Source organism: Ranitomeya imitator, chromosome 1 (genome assembly GCF_032444005.1).
Source record: "Ranitomeya imitator isolate aRanImi1 chromosome 1, aRanImi1.pri, whole genome shotgun sequence".
In the NCBI taxonomy this organism is placed as follows: Eukaryota; Metazoa; Chordata; class Amphibia; order Anura; family Dendrobatidae; genus Ranitomeya; species Ranitomeya imitator.
The window spans coordinates 573,309,796-573,325,734 of record NC_091282.1 but is presented as its reverse complement, the minus strand read 5'-3'; the positions used below and the strand labels follow the sequence as shown (position 1 = coordinate 573,325,734).

Below are 15,939 nucleotides of genomic sequence, written 5' to 3'. Positions count from 1 at the left end.
ATGTCATTGATCCGGACTAGTAGAGCTTAAATCACATTTATAAAGTCACGAGATACTGTTCACAGCTTCATTTCTGTCCCACTTGGTTTACTGAAAGAAGACAAACAGTGGGTAAACTGAGCGTACCTGTTCCCATTATAAATAACAGGAATTAAGAGGGTACAAACACTCCAAGGTGAACACGGGGTGGATGATTTACCCAAACTGGCAGTGGTCCAACTCGGGAAAAGCAAGCACTGCCACAACACGCCAGGGCTCTAAAGGGGTTTTCGCACAGTTGATTTTAATCAATTGAACTTGGAAGAATAATAATTTCCATAATTGGATGTGATTAAATAAAGTGTTCCTGTGCCGAGATAATCTTATAAATGTGCCCTGCTGTGTACACCAGTTTTCCTTACAATTCTGACAAAATTGTATGAAATGTCACAAAATTGTCTCAATTTCACATCAGTCGAAGGTTGCAATCACACTGTGTTCAGGCACCCGTTCAGTGGTCCATCAGGGCTTACGTCTGAACCCCCCCCCCTCCCCCCGAAAAACAGGATTTGGACGTATGCGCAGAGAGGGCCATAGACGAGGGTGTGGGTTCGGCTATTTGCCCCGAAAAGTCCACTGAACAGGTGCCTAACTGCATTGTGAAAGCACCCTAAGCAAGTACCACCACCTTTTTGAAAAGTGGGCAAAACATCCAGGGACGTTAATTAAGACCGAGCATGTCAGTCAAATCACAATTTACACCATGTAAATAATGGTAGAAGTGTACTCTCCCTGGCTGGACACATTTCTCACAGTGGCGCAAGGTAGCAACAAAATACAATTAAATCATTAAGAGGTGCACGTCTTAATGAACTTGGCACATCTTACACCCACACACTCTTCATTAAAGGGAACCTGTCATCCCCCAGGCGTTTGTAACAGCGCAGGCTCCGGGACACATTCAAACAATGCTGAGGAGCCGGCGCCAAGGGGGGTATGAATGACGGCTGTGCTGCGTCTGATTAGGAAGGAAAGTCCCGCCTCCCTGGCGATTTCACGGTATGAGGGGGCACACTTTATAAGTGTTTATTTCAGCGTGTGCAGGGAGCATAACTAAGGCTACGTTCACATTTGCGTTGTGCGCCGCTGCGTCGGCGACGCAACGCACGGCGCAAATAAAAACGCATCAAAACGCACGCAAAAACGCTGCGTTTTGCGACGCATGCATCGTTTTTTGCCGAAATTTGGACGCAAGAAAAATGCAACTTGTTGCGTTTTCTTGGCCCGACGCTCGTGGCAAAAAAAACGCATGCGTCGCACAACGCAGCACACAAAAACGCATGCGTCCCCAATGTTAAATATAGGGGCGCATGACGCATGCGTCGCCGCTGCGTCGCCTGACGCAAACCCGACGCAAACACGCATAACGCTAATGTGAACGTAGCCTAAGAGCCACCTTGTCCTAATGCAGCATTAGTGCTGCACAAGGTGGCTCTTTTAGTTACAAACGCTGGGGGTGGGGGGGGGGGAGACAGGTTCCCTTTAAGACTGGCGTGTAAAAACATGTCTACGGTTATTTAATTGTAGATTTTTCATTCTGTTTTTTGTATATGAATATGGAGGCTGTCGTCTTGCCCGAGCTGCTGCTCACAACAGACACATGGACATAGATGGTAATTGATGGGGGATGTTCATTGACTGTGCATGTGAATAGTGCAGGCATGTGCTGCTATCTATCAGAATTCATCATGCACGCAGGTGGAGTGGGAAGGCAAGTAGTGGACATCAGCCATTATCAATAGTGGATAACCACAGGAGTAGATAATGAAAGAAGGAAAAGTATTAAGGGAGAACTTCAAAGTTGGCTTGAACAACTGGATTTGCAAATTTAGACTTAATGGGGTAATACAAGCTTGGGACAAAAGTCCACAGTGACTGACTTGACAGTGTAAGGTGCACATGCGGTCATGCTTCCTCGGTATTTGCTGGGGTGATTTGCATACCTGCGGTCTCGTGTTGACTAGACATATCTGACTTCTCTCCACTATCTCCCATGGAAAGAAGCCAAGCATCTCTAATGGGCACATGACTGCAAGTATGACAGTGCTCACCACACACTCGATCCAGAAGTCTGTAATCCCATAGACTGACTTCAGACTTTAGTCCCAGGCCCTTTACAGGAACCTGATGGGCGAGTCATGCTTCCTGAACCACGAGTAGCATAAATCAAGCACTGACTGTGTTATTGCAGCTGTATGTTGTCCTCTCAAACTGCGATATTTCAGAGAAAAGACATTAAAAAGCTGGGGGGGGGGGGGAAACTTTGCGTGTTAGATAACTAGTCCAAGGCAGACCACCAACAGTTTCTCACCACCCCACTTACCTAGGCTAACAGGTGTCTCCCTATACACATGGGCAGAAACAAGTCCATCTAAGAAATTGTGGCAGAAAAAAAGCTGCTGAGGACCTGCCTCTGAACAATATCTGAGACGCATAGTCCCGGGCCAGATTTTCATAGTATGTTTTCTCTGAATGAAGCGCTGCAGCATTTCAGAGTAAAGCATACACGGCTGCAACAGCGCAGCAAGTATCTGATCTATGCTGCTCGGCAAACAGGCAGCAGGAATTTCATGACAGTTTCTCTCCAATGTTGTCCTACATAAAGAAAGGCTTCAGAAGTGAAGAAATGCACGACATGAAGCACTCACCAAACCGTATGCTGTGCTTCGTTCATGCTCTTGAGTAATATCTGCCACATAAGCAAAAATCACAGAAAAAGTAACAGCAAAGACACCCGACATAGAAATCACTGCAAAATACCACCTGTGGGAAACCAAAGAAAATACCATAAGACTTGCCACTCCACATCAGGAAGAGATTCATTATTATTGACTAAAGCATTTTTACCATATACACTCCCACACATCACACAGCAGAATTCAAAAAATGAATGAGACTTCCTGTGTACAATAGCATTCATCCAGAAATGCCAGTATAATATAAATAAATTGTATTATATACACGCACACAGTGGGTAAGGAAAGTATTCAGACCCCTTTACATTGTTCCCCTCTGTTTCATTGCAACCATACAATATACAAGATGCACTGTCTGCATGGCATCCCAAAGCATTTAATGGGAATCTGTCAGCAGAATTTCATCCCCAAAAGACAAGTCCAGCAATACCTTTACATGGCCAGTCTGTCCCTCCATTACTGAGAAATCAGTGTTTGACTTGATATGCAAATTAATCTGTAGCCTCTGTCACTCCAGCTCTATTCCTATACTGTGCAATGTGACTAGAGGCAAAGTAGACATCAGTCAAGCAGGAGGGGAGGGGTTGGGTGGTGAATAGAGCTGGAGTGACAGAAGCTTTAGATCAGCCTCATATACACATCAATTCAAAGGCTGATTTCTCAGTAATGTTGGGACAGAGCGGCCATGTAAAGGTATTGCTGGACTCATCTTTCAAAGAGCTACATGTGCATATAAATAGTTTGGAATGTAAAATCCTACTAACAAACTCTCTTCAATAGAATTGTGTTCATTCTTAAAGGGATTTTCCTCTGCCTCCCAGTTTCCTGGTTGCCAGTGTGGTGCACTCCTCATATTGACAGTTAGGACCAGCTACATGGTGGCAACGCTGGTATGAATGGAGTGCAAATCCAAGGAAAAAGCAGAGACCGCTTTACAGCATGTGAGAAGCTCAGGGGGAGCATGGCTGGGGTTGGACCATGCCAGTCAGCTGCAGAGTAGAGCAACAAGGCATTAACGTATAGAGTCTGCAAGCTTTGAGCCCTCCATGCTTTTACAACCAGTTTGCAATCTTATCTATGGTATTTAAGAACTTGAGACATCCCTTATTGTGTAAAATACACCAACATTTTATTATAGACATAAATGTATGAAATACATCCTATGGCACACAAAAAGTTTACTATCTAGCTTCTACTTATCCATACCATGGACTTATCTTCAGCAGAGGTATAGGGGCACATGTAAAGAAAACTGTGAGAAGAAGGAAAGACTTTCTGCCCCAAACATCAGACAAGGCTCCAATGAGAGGGGCACTCAAGAAGGAGAGAAGACCCTAGAAAACAAGTAAGTCATTATTAGCGTTGTTACACCTATATCTCAAGCAGTTCAATACATGGAAGTCAATGATATGGAATAGCCTCAGCCATGTTTTTCACCTTAACTCCATGGATCAGGCCATTCATTAAGAAGGTGTGCTGAGGAAAGGTCTGGTGCAGAACCTGGCAAGACAACAACAATTAATCTTCAGTATGTCTTAACAGAGGAATCCGAACATTTATTCAAATTCTACAAATGTCTTACCGTTAACATGGGCGTTGTAAGCAATCCCCAGGCGAAAAACTCCAAAAATATAACCACCACCGCATGGTAGACACTGGGCTCTCCAACTCCTTGTCGCTGTTAAGATAAACCATTCAATCAGTACTTTTCCCAGGGCTACACAGAAGATACTGAAGCACCTCAGCCCGCGATGCTATCAATATCATGTGCACCATAAACCGAAAAGGCTACAGTTTATCATAGAGAGCTAATGGCATCTTCAGTTGTATTTGTAATACAGGACAGGATCATAAGGAGAAGATTTATTCATTTATTTGGTGGGCGGCGCTAGGATATTATGTAAAGGGCTATTACCATCTTCATAGAGGAATATTGTCAGATCGTTCTTGTAAAAATAAGCACTTTTGCAGGCACTACGCATATTCTGCAATATAGTAGCTGTGGTCGGTTTCCAAGGCAATGAGTTGTAAACAACGGCTGAAAATTTCAATAAACAGTAAATTCCAAAATTGCATGTACTTACAAGTACTACCCATATATGAAGGTGGGAATAACCTTAATGTTTGTGCATTTTCTGATGTAGTATTGCTGTGGAGAAGCTGTATTTTGGAGGTTTTGTTAATCATCCTTTTCTAAAAGCCATAACTTTATTATTACAGTGAATCTAGCTGGTTTAATGAGCTGCCATATACCACCACGTCTGTATAAACAGAGCCATAATACCCCTGTGTGCACGAGCTCTAAGGTACCCATTTAGGACCTGTCAGATCCCTCACCAGACCTTGCTTTACTACTAGTCTCTCTAGGCTTTTATATAGATCCATAAGTAACACAAAAAGCTGCAGGGGGCAACATCATTTTAGATTGATAACTGGGCACCGCTACTGTTTAAATACAAGCTCAGTGTGGCAAAGTAATATATGATTTTTTTGTCCCCTTGTAGTGGATGTTTCAGATATCTTCCTGTAATCTACATCTTATCAATTACGATAGTAAATCATGAACGTTTCCATAGGGATAAAGACCATCCAGGGAATTCCAGGGACAGACCACTTGTGAGTAGGGGGCGTCACTGACCTGCTGGATTAGGGAGCCAACCCATGTGGACAGAAGTGGGAATCTAAAAAATATATATAAATTCGCGCACAACAAGATCAAAGATAAAGTGGACGTAAGTTTAATAGAACAATAAATACATGAACCTGTACACAAACAATCTACAAATATAAGCTTGCACTCTTCCCAGAATAAATTCCAACTATAGTAAAGACTCCTAAGCAAAAGATCAATAGTTTGTATGGTAATTATACAACACCGTAAGTTAAACCGAATTGATGTCAGCAGCCCCTTATTTGTAATAAGTGCGTGGCATTCACTATCTTCGTCCTCTTTCTAGCTGTTACACATTGCTATAGACAGATACAGCGTTACTATGGTCCTTTTATATACAAATAAGGGGCTGCTGACATCAATTCGGTTTAACTTACGGGAATCTAGCCTAAGCAGTCGGGTTGGTACACGTGAATAACACTATTTCTAGCATATTTTCACCAGTTTTCCCCTCTGCATGCTCTCTGTAACTAACAGTTGTCGCTCTACTAATGAATGAAGACTAGCTGCTAGGCCTCCTGTATACAGACATGAGGGATCCCTGCTCTACTGTCTCTATATAGCTTTTGGTCATACGGGCAGCAAAGACAACAATATACAGCTGTGCCAAGCAGAGTAGCTGTGAAACCAGCACTGGGGTGAACTAAAACACTTGACCCAAAGCACCAGGACAATCTGACTCCCCCCCATTAGTTTCATTAGGCTGCTGTAGAGTCTGATCCATTAGTAAGCACTGAGTCTATCATCTTTTCAAGTTAATGATGTGTTTTTTGTTTGTTTGTTTTAAACACCAACTTTATAAACATCACGGGTGTTCAAACCTTAAAGGAAAACAAATACGTATTTGCTGAAATGCATTGCTATGATCTTCCTTGTATATTACCTGGAGTACACAAGAAGCTTTGACTGCAATACTGCCATCTTAGAAAAGATATTGCCCTCACTTGGCACCATGCTGCCTATTAGGCTACATTCACATTTGCGTTGTTGTGTGTTGCGTCCATTTTTGGCTTGCTTTTGGATGCAAAAAAAATGCAACTTGCTGCATCCTCTGCGCCCTGACGCTTGCGCCAAAAAAGATGCATGCGTCACAAAACGCAAGACAACGCATGTCCATGCGCCCCCATGTTAAATATAGGGGCGCATGATGCATGCGTCGCCGCGGCTGCGCCTGACGCAACGCTAATGTGAACGTAGCCTTACCAATACAGGCGGGTATAGACAGCCCTCACCGGGCACCATGCTGCCTATTACCAATACAGGAGGGTATAGACACCCCTCACCGGGCACCATGCTGCCTATTACCAATACAGGCGGGTATAGACACCCCTCACCGGGCACCATGCTGCCTATTACCAATACAGGCGGGTATAGACTACCCTCACCGGGCACCATGCTGCCTATTACCAATACAGTAGGGTATAGACTGCTCTCACCGGGCACCATGCTGCCTATTACCAATACAGGAGGGTATAGACTGCTCTCACCGGGCACCATGCTGCCTATTACCAATACAGGCGGGTATAGACTGCTCTCACTGGGCACCACGCTGCCTATTACCAATACAGGAGGGTATAGACTGCTCTCACCGGGCACCATGCTGCCTATTACCAATACAGGCGGGTATAGACTGCTCTCACTGGGCACCATGCTGCCTATTACCAATACAGGAGGGTATAGACTGCTCTCACTGGGCACCATGCTGCCTATTACCAATACAGGAGGGTATAGACTGCTCTCACTGGGCACCACGCTGCCTATTACCAATACAGGAGGGTATAGACTGCTCTCACCGGGCACCATGCTGCCTATTACCAATACAGGCGGGTATAGACTGCTCTCACCGGGCACCATGCTGCCTATTACCAATACAGGCGGGTATAGACTGCTCTCACTGGGCACCATGCTGCCTATTACCAATACAGGAGGGTATAGACTGCTCTCACCGGGCACCATGCTGCCTATTACCAATACAGGCGGGTATAGACTGCTCTCACTGGGCACCATGCTGCCTATTACCAATACAGGAGGGTATAGACTGCTCTCACCGGGCACCATGCTGCCTATTACCAATACAGGCGGGTATAGACTGCTCTCACTGGGCACCATGCTGCCTATTACCAATACAGGCGGGTATAGACTGCTCTCACTGGGCACCATGCTGCCTATTACCAATACAGGAGGGTATAGACTGCTCTCACTGGGCACCATGCTGCCTATTACCAATACAGGAGGGTATAGACTGCTCTCACTGGGCACCATGCTGCCTATTACCAATACAGGAGGGTATAGACTGCTCTCACTGGGCACCATGCTGCCTATTACCAATACAGGAGGGTATAGACTGCTCTCACTGGGCACCATGCTGCCTATTACCAATACAGGAGGGTATAGACTGCTCTCACCGGGCACCATGCTGCCTATTACCAATACAGGAGGGTATAGACTGCTCTCACCGGGCACCATGCTGCCTATTACCAATACAGGAGGGTATAGACTGCTCTCACCGGGCACCATGCTGCCTATTACCAATACAGGAGGGTATAGACTGCTCTCACTGGGCACCATGCTGCCTATTACCAATACAGGCGGGTATAGACTGCTCTCACTGGGCACCATGCTGCCTATTACCAATACAGGCGGGTATAGACTGCTCTCACTGGGCACCATGCTGCCTATTACCAATACAGGAGGGTATAGACTGCTCTCACTGGGCACCATGCTGCCTATTACCAATACAGGAGGGTATAGACTGCTCTCACCGGGCACCATGCTGCCTATTACCAATACAGGAGGGTATAGACTGCTCTCACCGGGCACCATGCTGCCTATTACCAATACAGGAGGGTATAGACTGCTCTCACCGGGCACCATGCTGCCTATTACCAATACAGGCGGGTATAGACTGCTCTCACTGGGCACCATGCTGCCTATTACCAATACAGGAGGGTATAGACTGCTCTCACTGGGCACCATGCTGCCTATTACCAATACAGGAGGGTATAGACTGCTCTCACTGGGCACCATGCTGCCTATTACCAATACAGGAGGGTATAGACTGCTCTCACTGGGCACCATGCTGCCTATTACCAATACAGGAGGGTATAGACTGCTCTCACTGGGCACCATGCTGCCTATTACCAATACAGGAGGGTATAGACTGCTCTCACTGGGCACCATGCTGCCTATTACCAATACAGGAGGGTATAGACTGCTCTCACCGGGCACCATGCTGCCTATTACCAGTACGGACCCGCTCTCAGCACCAGTGACTGCCTGCAGCGCTGCCATGACACTGGGCGGCACTCACAGCCTTATGCTACAAGTGCAGCACTGCCATCAGGTGCCCGTGATGTCGTCACGTCAGTCAGCTGCTGCCATATGTTGCACGCAGGAGCGGCCGCACGCTGCAGTCACACACTCGCTGCCTCGCCGGTGCACACACACGGGAGCCTGTCAGCTCTCACTCACCGTCCCTCCATCCTTAATGATGATTTTCTTAGCCAGCAATATGCTGCGATTCAGCCTCTTCTTCTTTTTCTTTTCTCCGGTCATGGTGAGCTCAGGCCCGTCATCCCGACAACGGGGAAGGTTCCGGTATCAGGCCCTCACAGCTCACCGGGCCGTACTACCATGGAAACGGTGGCTCCCTCCGCATCATTCTAGCCACAGTATTCGCTTCCGGCCTTCGGCGTTAACTCCACCCTTCGCTCCCTGACGGACCAATGACAGGCTGCTGTCAGCTGGCAGAGCATTCTCATTGGCTGCTGCGCACGTCCTTTACATTCTACGTACGTGTTTGGCGAAATCCCATGACGCCAAATGTTTAGCGGACTGGAGCGCGTCATCACATAACGCGGGGCGGGCGGAGGCTGTCGGTACCGTACTGCCGTATGCTACGGTGTCACTACAGCAGCCGGTGCGCCCCGCTTCCCTCACACACCCTCTGCCCACGTTAGTGGATGGATTGTCTCTATTTGTGAAGCGCCATTGGTTCCCTGGTGCGGCACATGTGAGAAGGGCACATACTGGAGCTTATCACACAGACTATCATCAGTTAATTTAGTTAAGGTCTTCAACACAAAAAGTGAAACTCATATAGGCCGGCCTCACACTCGGCGTAAGACAATACAGTCCGTATATTACGGCCGTAATACGCTGAAAAGTCCCCAAAATAGTGGTCCGTAGCTCCTCCGTAGGCAGGGTGTGTCAGCGTATTTTGCGCATGGCATCCTCCGTATGTAATCCATATGGCATCCGTACTGCGATTTTCTCGCAGGCTTGCAAAACCGACATACGGACATACAATATATATATATTATTATTTCATACAGCGCTATACAGCTTTAAAGCCGGTAATTCAATTGCTGGCTTTTGCTTTCTCCTTCCTAAAACCCGACATGATATGAGACATGGTTACATACAGTAAACCATCTCATATCCACATTTTTTTGGCATATTCCACACTACTAATGTCAGTAGTGTGTATCTGCAAAATTTGGGCGTTCTATTAAATTAAAGGGTTAAATGGCAGAAAAATTGGCGTGGGCTCCCGCGCAATTTTCTCCGCCAGAGTAGTAAAGCCAGTGACTGAGGGCAGATATTAATAGCCTGGAGAGGGTCCATGGTTATTGGCCCCCCTGGCTAAAAACATCTGCCCCCAGCCACCCCAGAAAAGGCACATCTGGAAGATGCGCCTATTCTGGCACTTGGCCACTCTCTTCCCATTCCCGTGTAGCAGTGGGATATGGGGTAATGAAGGGTTAATGCCACCTTGCTATTGTAAGGTGACATTAAGCCAAATTAATAATGGAGAGGCATCAATTATGACACCTATCCATTATTAATCCAATTGTATGAAAGAGTTAAAAAAAACCACACATTATTAAAAAGTATTTGGTTGTCCTCATATGAACTCGAGCCTGGGAACTTTTCTGAATTTTTCCCACGCTCGAAGGACATCCAGCAGAGGGCGCCTCACCGCGAATGAAGGTAACTACAGGTCATTGACCTAGTTTCCATTCATTCGCTGGGGTTTTACAGCCAGGAGCATAGCTGCATTATAGCAGAGCTCCTGGCTGTAAAAAAAATTAGCCCCTTCATGTCGGGTTTAGGAAGGAGATCGCAAAAGCCGGCAATTGAATTACCGGCTTTAAAGCTATCTAGCGCTGGATGAAATATTAATATATATACATATATGTGTCTCAATGACATATATATATATATATATATATATATATATATACCTATTCTATGTGTACACATTTATTCTACCTATTCTATTGTAAGCTGTCAGTGTGATTTTACTGTACACCGCACTGAATTGCCGGCTTTTCTCGCTACCACCGCTGCGTATTTCTCGCAAGTCACACTACTGGTCCGTGTGTAATCCATATTTTTCGGGCCCCCATAGACTTGCATTATCGATTTTTTTGCGCAATACGGTGACAAACTCAGCATGCTGCGATTTTCTACGGCGGTAGAAAGCCGTATAATACGGATCAGTAAAATACGGAAGATAGGAGCTGGGGGATAGAGAATAATTGGGCTGTGTGTAATGCGTGTTTTACGGACATATTTAATGCGCTCATACGTCCGTAAAACTCGCTAGTGTGACGCCAGCCATAGAGTCATTACAGAGTGATCTATCCCAAGTGTTTATTTATGTTGGTGCAGGGGCAGACACTGACAGCTCGGGGCCCATGTGCAAGAAATGGGTCTGGGCCCCTTTTGTGGAGACAAAGAGATATATACACTGCTCAAAAAAATAAAGGGAACATTAACATCCCACATCCTAAATATCACTGAATCAAATATTCCAGTTGTAAATCTTTATTCATTACATAGTGGAATGTGTTGAGAACAATAAAACATAAAAATGATCAACATAATTCACAACTACTATCCCAAGGAGGTCTGGAGTTGGAATGATGCTCAAGATCAAAGTGGAAAATGAAGTTACAGGCTGATCCAACTTCAGTGGAAATGCCTCAAGACAAGGAAATGATGCCCAGTAGTGTGTGGCCTCCACGTGCCTGTATGACCTCCCTACTATGCCTTGGCATGCTCCTGATGAGGCAGCAGATGGTCTCCTGAGGGATCTCCTCCCAGACCTGGACTAAAGCATCCGCCAACTCCTGGACAGTCTGTGGTGCAATGTGACGTTGGTAGATGGTGCGAGACATGATGTCCCAGATGTCTTCAATCAGATTCAGGTCTCGGGAAATGGCAGGCCAGTCCATAGCTTCAATGCCTTCATCGCGCAGGAACTGCTGACACACTCCAGCCACATGTTGTCTGGCATTGTCCTGCATTAGGAGGAATCCAGGGCCAACTGCACCAGCATATGGTCTCACAAGGGGTCTGAGGATCTCATCTCGGTACCTAATGGAGGTCAGGCTACCTCTGGCGAGCACATGGAGCCTCTGGCGAGCACATGGAGGGCTGTGCGGCCCTCCAAAGTAATTCCACCCCACACCATTACTGACCCACTGCCAAACCAGTCGTGCTGAAGGATGTTGCAGGCAGCAGATCGCTCTCCACGGCATCTCCAGACTCTGTCACGTCTGTCACATGAGATCAGTGTGAACTTGCTTTCATCTGTGAAGAGCACAGGGCACCAGTGGTGAATTTGCCAATCCTGGTGTTCTGCGGAAAAAGCCAAGTATCCTGCACAGAGTTGGGCTGTAAGCACAACCCCCATCTGTGGATGTCGGGCACTCAGGCCATCCTCATGGAGAAGGTTTCTAACACTTTGTGCAGACACATGCACATTTATGGCCTGCTGGAGGTCATTTTGCAGGGCTCTGGCAGTGCTCCTCCTGTTCCTCCTTGCACAAAGGCTGAGGTAGCGGTCCTGCTGCTGGGTTGTTGCTCTCCTGTGTTCCCCTCCACGTCTCCTAGTGTAATGGCCTGTCTCCTGGTAGCGCCTCCAGCCTCTGGACACTACCCTGACAGACACAGCAAACCTTCTTGCCACAGCTCACAATGATGTGCCATCCTGGATGATCTGCACTACCTGAACCACTTGTGTGGGTTGTAGTGTCCGTCTCATGCTACCACGAGTGTGAAAGCACAGCCAACATTCAAAAGTGACCAAAACATCAGCCAGAAAGCATTGGTACTGAGATGTGGTGTGTGGTCCCCACCTGCAGAACCACTCCTTTATTGAGTGTGTCTTGATAATTGCCAATAATTTCCATATGTTGTCTTTTCCATTTGCCCAGCAGCATGTAAAATTGATTGTCAAACAGTGTTGCTTCCTAAGTGGACAGCTTGATTTTGCAGAAGTTTGAGTTACTTGGAGTTATATTCTGTTGTTTAAGTGTTTCCTTTATTTTTTGAGCAGTGTATGTATATATATATATATATATATATATATATACGGTGGCCCGATTCTAACGCATTGGGTATTCTAGAATATGTATGTATATAGCAGCCACATAGTATATAGCACAGGCCACGTAGTATATAGGAGCCATGTAGTATATAGCAAATACTACGTGGCCTGTGCTATATACTATGTGGCTGCTATATACATACAGTAAATACATACATACATACATATTCTAGAATACCCGATGCGTTAATACAGGCCACACAGTATATAACACAGCCCACGTACTATATAACACAGCCCACGCAGTATATAGCAGCCACGCAGTATATAACACAGGCCATGCAGTATATAACACAGGGCATGTAGTATATAGCACAGCCCACGCAGTATATAACACAGCCCACGCAGTATATAACACAGCCCACACAGTATATAACACTGCCCATGTAGTATATAGCACAGCGCCCGCAGTATATCACACAGCCCACGTAGTATATAACACTGCCCATGTAGTATATAGCACAGCCAACGCAGTATATAACGGCCCACGTAGTATATAGCACAGCCCCCGCAGTATATAGCACAGCTCCCGCAGTATATCACACAGCCCCCGCAGTATATCACACAGCCCCCGCAGTATATCACACAGCCCCCGCAGTATATCACAGCCCCCGCAGTATATCACACAGCCTCTGCAGTATATCACACAGCCCACGCAGTATATCACACTGCCCATGTAGTATATAGCAGCCACGTGGTATATAACACAGCCCACGCAGTATTTAGCAGTGTGGGCAACATATCCCTGTTAAAAAAATAATTAAAATAAAAAATAGTTATATACTCACCCCCTAGGATCCAAAGAAGCTCCGGCGATACGCGCGCGGCTGCCGCCATCTTCCGTTCCCAGGATGCATTGCGAAATTACCCAGATGCCTTATCGGTCTCGTGAGACCGCTAAGTCTTCTGGGTAATTTCGCAATGCATCTCTGGGACCGGAAGCTGGCGGCAGGCGCGAGCGCATCGTCGGACGACAGAGGGTGAGAATAGCAGGTTTTTTGTTTTTTTATTATTTTTTACATTACATCTTTTGATTCACCCTTTCCTTACCCGCTGGCTGCATGCTGGCCGCAATATTAGATTGAAGTTCATTCTCTGCCCTCCGTAGTACACGCCTGCGCAAGGCAATCTTACGTAGCTCTGCTATATACTACGTACGCTGTGTTACATACTACGTAGCTCTGTTATATACTACGTAGCTATGTTAGATACTATGCTGGTTGTGTTATATACTACGTCACTGTGCAATATAGTACGCAGCCTGTGCTGTATACTACCTACATATTCTAGAATACCCGATACGTTAGAATCAGGCCACCATCTAGTATATATATATTTATGTTTATATATATATATATATATATATAACCACACACACATACATGTATATACTGTATATTACATAGTCTCGTATATAGCCGACCCTTATTACACAGTGCCCTATCTTGTTATGTACAGTACCGTCTCTTACATATCGGATTATATAGAGCTCTGTCTTTATTACATACCGTCCTGTCTTGTTAGATGTATAATGCAATGACGGGTGATGGAGCATGGGAAAGCTTCTTTTCTAATGGAGGAGATCATGGACTGGTCGTCTGGTCACCGGCTCCTCCATCAGCAGTCACTTTATATCTATAGAGAGAGAGGACTATAATAAAAGAGGGTGCTGTGAATAACAAAATTACCAAGAATACACTTTTAAGGGACTATACTGTACATAACAGCAGAGGAAACTATAATAAGGGACAGCATCATATATAACTAGATGGGATGGTCTGTAATAAGGGAGGATGTTATACATAATAAAAGAGGAAACTATGTAACTAAGGATGTTGTTATACAGAACTAGTGAGTACACTATATACTAAGGGACTGTGTTATACATAGTAAGTACGTACACTCTATACTAAGGGACTGTGTTTGAAATAATAAGCGATAATGTCTTCCTCCACCTCCCCCTGCTCCTAAGTCCATTATAAGTCCTCATTCCTCCCATACCAATCCCCCACATCCCTCATTGTCCTCCTCCCCCGCATCCCATTATTGTCCTCTCACCCACCCCATCATTGCCCTCTTCACCATCTCCATCATTGCCTTCTCCACCACCACTCTCATTGCTTTCTCCCCAACCACCCCATATCGTTGCCCATTCCACCATCTCCATAATTTCCTTCTCCCCTACAACCCCCATTATTGCCCTTTCCACCACATCATTGTCCTTTCCACCACTACCATCATTGCAATCTCCCCCACCACCCCCATCATTATCATTGTTCTTTCCACCACGTCCATCATTGCCTTTTCCCACCACCACCCCATTATTGCCCTTTCCACCACCTCCATCATTGCTTTCTCCCCTACCACCCCATCACCTCCATCATTGCCCTTTCCACCATCTCCACCACAGCCTTCTCCTCCACCACACCCATCATTGCCTCCTTCCCCACTGTCATGATCCAGTTCGGGGTTTGTTTTCTGCTATCATCTCTCTGGACTGGTCATGTGGGGGTTAAGTCCCTCGGCCTCGTTTTGGAGCTGGCTGGGCTTTTTAAGTCCCCTGCATTCTGCTGGCCAGCGTCAGTGATAATTCATGCTTCCAGGCTAGCGCAGCTGACCTGTATACCCTGGTGATCCTTCTGCCTCTGACTTTATATTAGACTCGCTCCCTTTCCCTGATTTAGTGTTCGTCTGGTTGTTTTCCTACAGTGTATGACTCTGTCTGATCTCTGAACCCCGCCTCTTGTTTTCCGTCTCTGATACTACGTTCCCCGTCCGGCATTGACTCTCTGACTTGTACCGTGACTTAGTCTAACATCTCACGTTTTGGATACCGCGCTCCCATTTGGCTTTTACTTCTGGCTTGTCTCTGACTTCATGTATTGTTGTTACTTCTGGTACTTCTGCTCCTGACAGGTTCTGACTCAGCTCGTCTGACCACTCTTTCATTACCTGTGACACCTGTGCGGCTGCTCAGTGTTGCTGCGCTGTGAGTGTGTCGTCTCTCTTCCCTCACCAGCAACCCCTGGTGGAGGTTTCGCTACACTTGCCTTGCAGTTGCATCACATCATCACTGACCACACATTTAAAAGGACTGTGTCACCTGAATTTGGAGGGAACAATCTTCAGCCATA

General features: G+C 46.0%; 1 protein-coding gene across 1 annotated transcript in view; it reads right to left on the bottom strand.

Annotated features, from left to right (window-relative positions):
• The window catches only part of LOC138679730 (hippocampus abundant transcript 1 protein-like), a 56,576-nt gene extending 47,457 nt beyond the window's left edge, over window positions 1-9,119 (bottom strand). Inside the window, exons 1-5 of the mRNA XM_069767822.1 lie at window positions 8,878-9,119; window positions 4,318-4,413; window positions 4,173-4,235; window positions 3,942-4,069; window positions 2,688-2,802 (exon numbers count right to left, since the gene is read on the bottom strand). Of these exons, the coding sequence (XP_069623923.1) occupies window positions 2,688-2,802; window positions 3,942-4,069; window positions 4,173-4,235; window positions 4,318-4,413; window positions 8,878-8,961 (486 nt within the window). The 5' untranslated portion in view covers window positions 8,962-9,119. The remainder of the gene's footprint in view (window positions 1-2,687; window positions 2,803-3,941; window positions 4,070-4,172; window positions 4,236-4,317; window positions 4,414-8,877) is intronic.
• Between the last annotated feature and the right edge of the window lie 6,820 nt (window positions 9,120-15,939).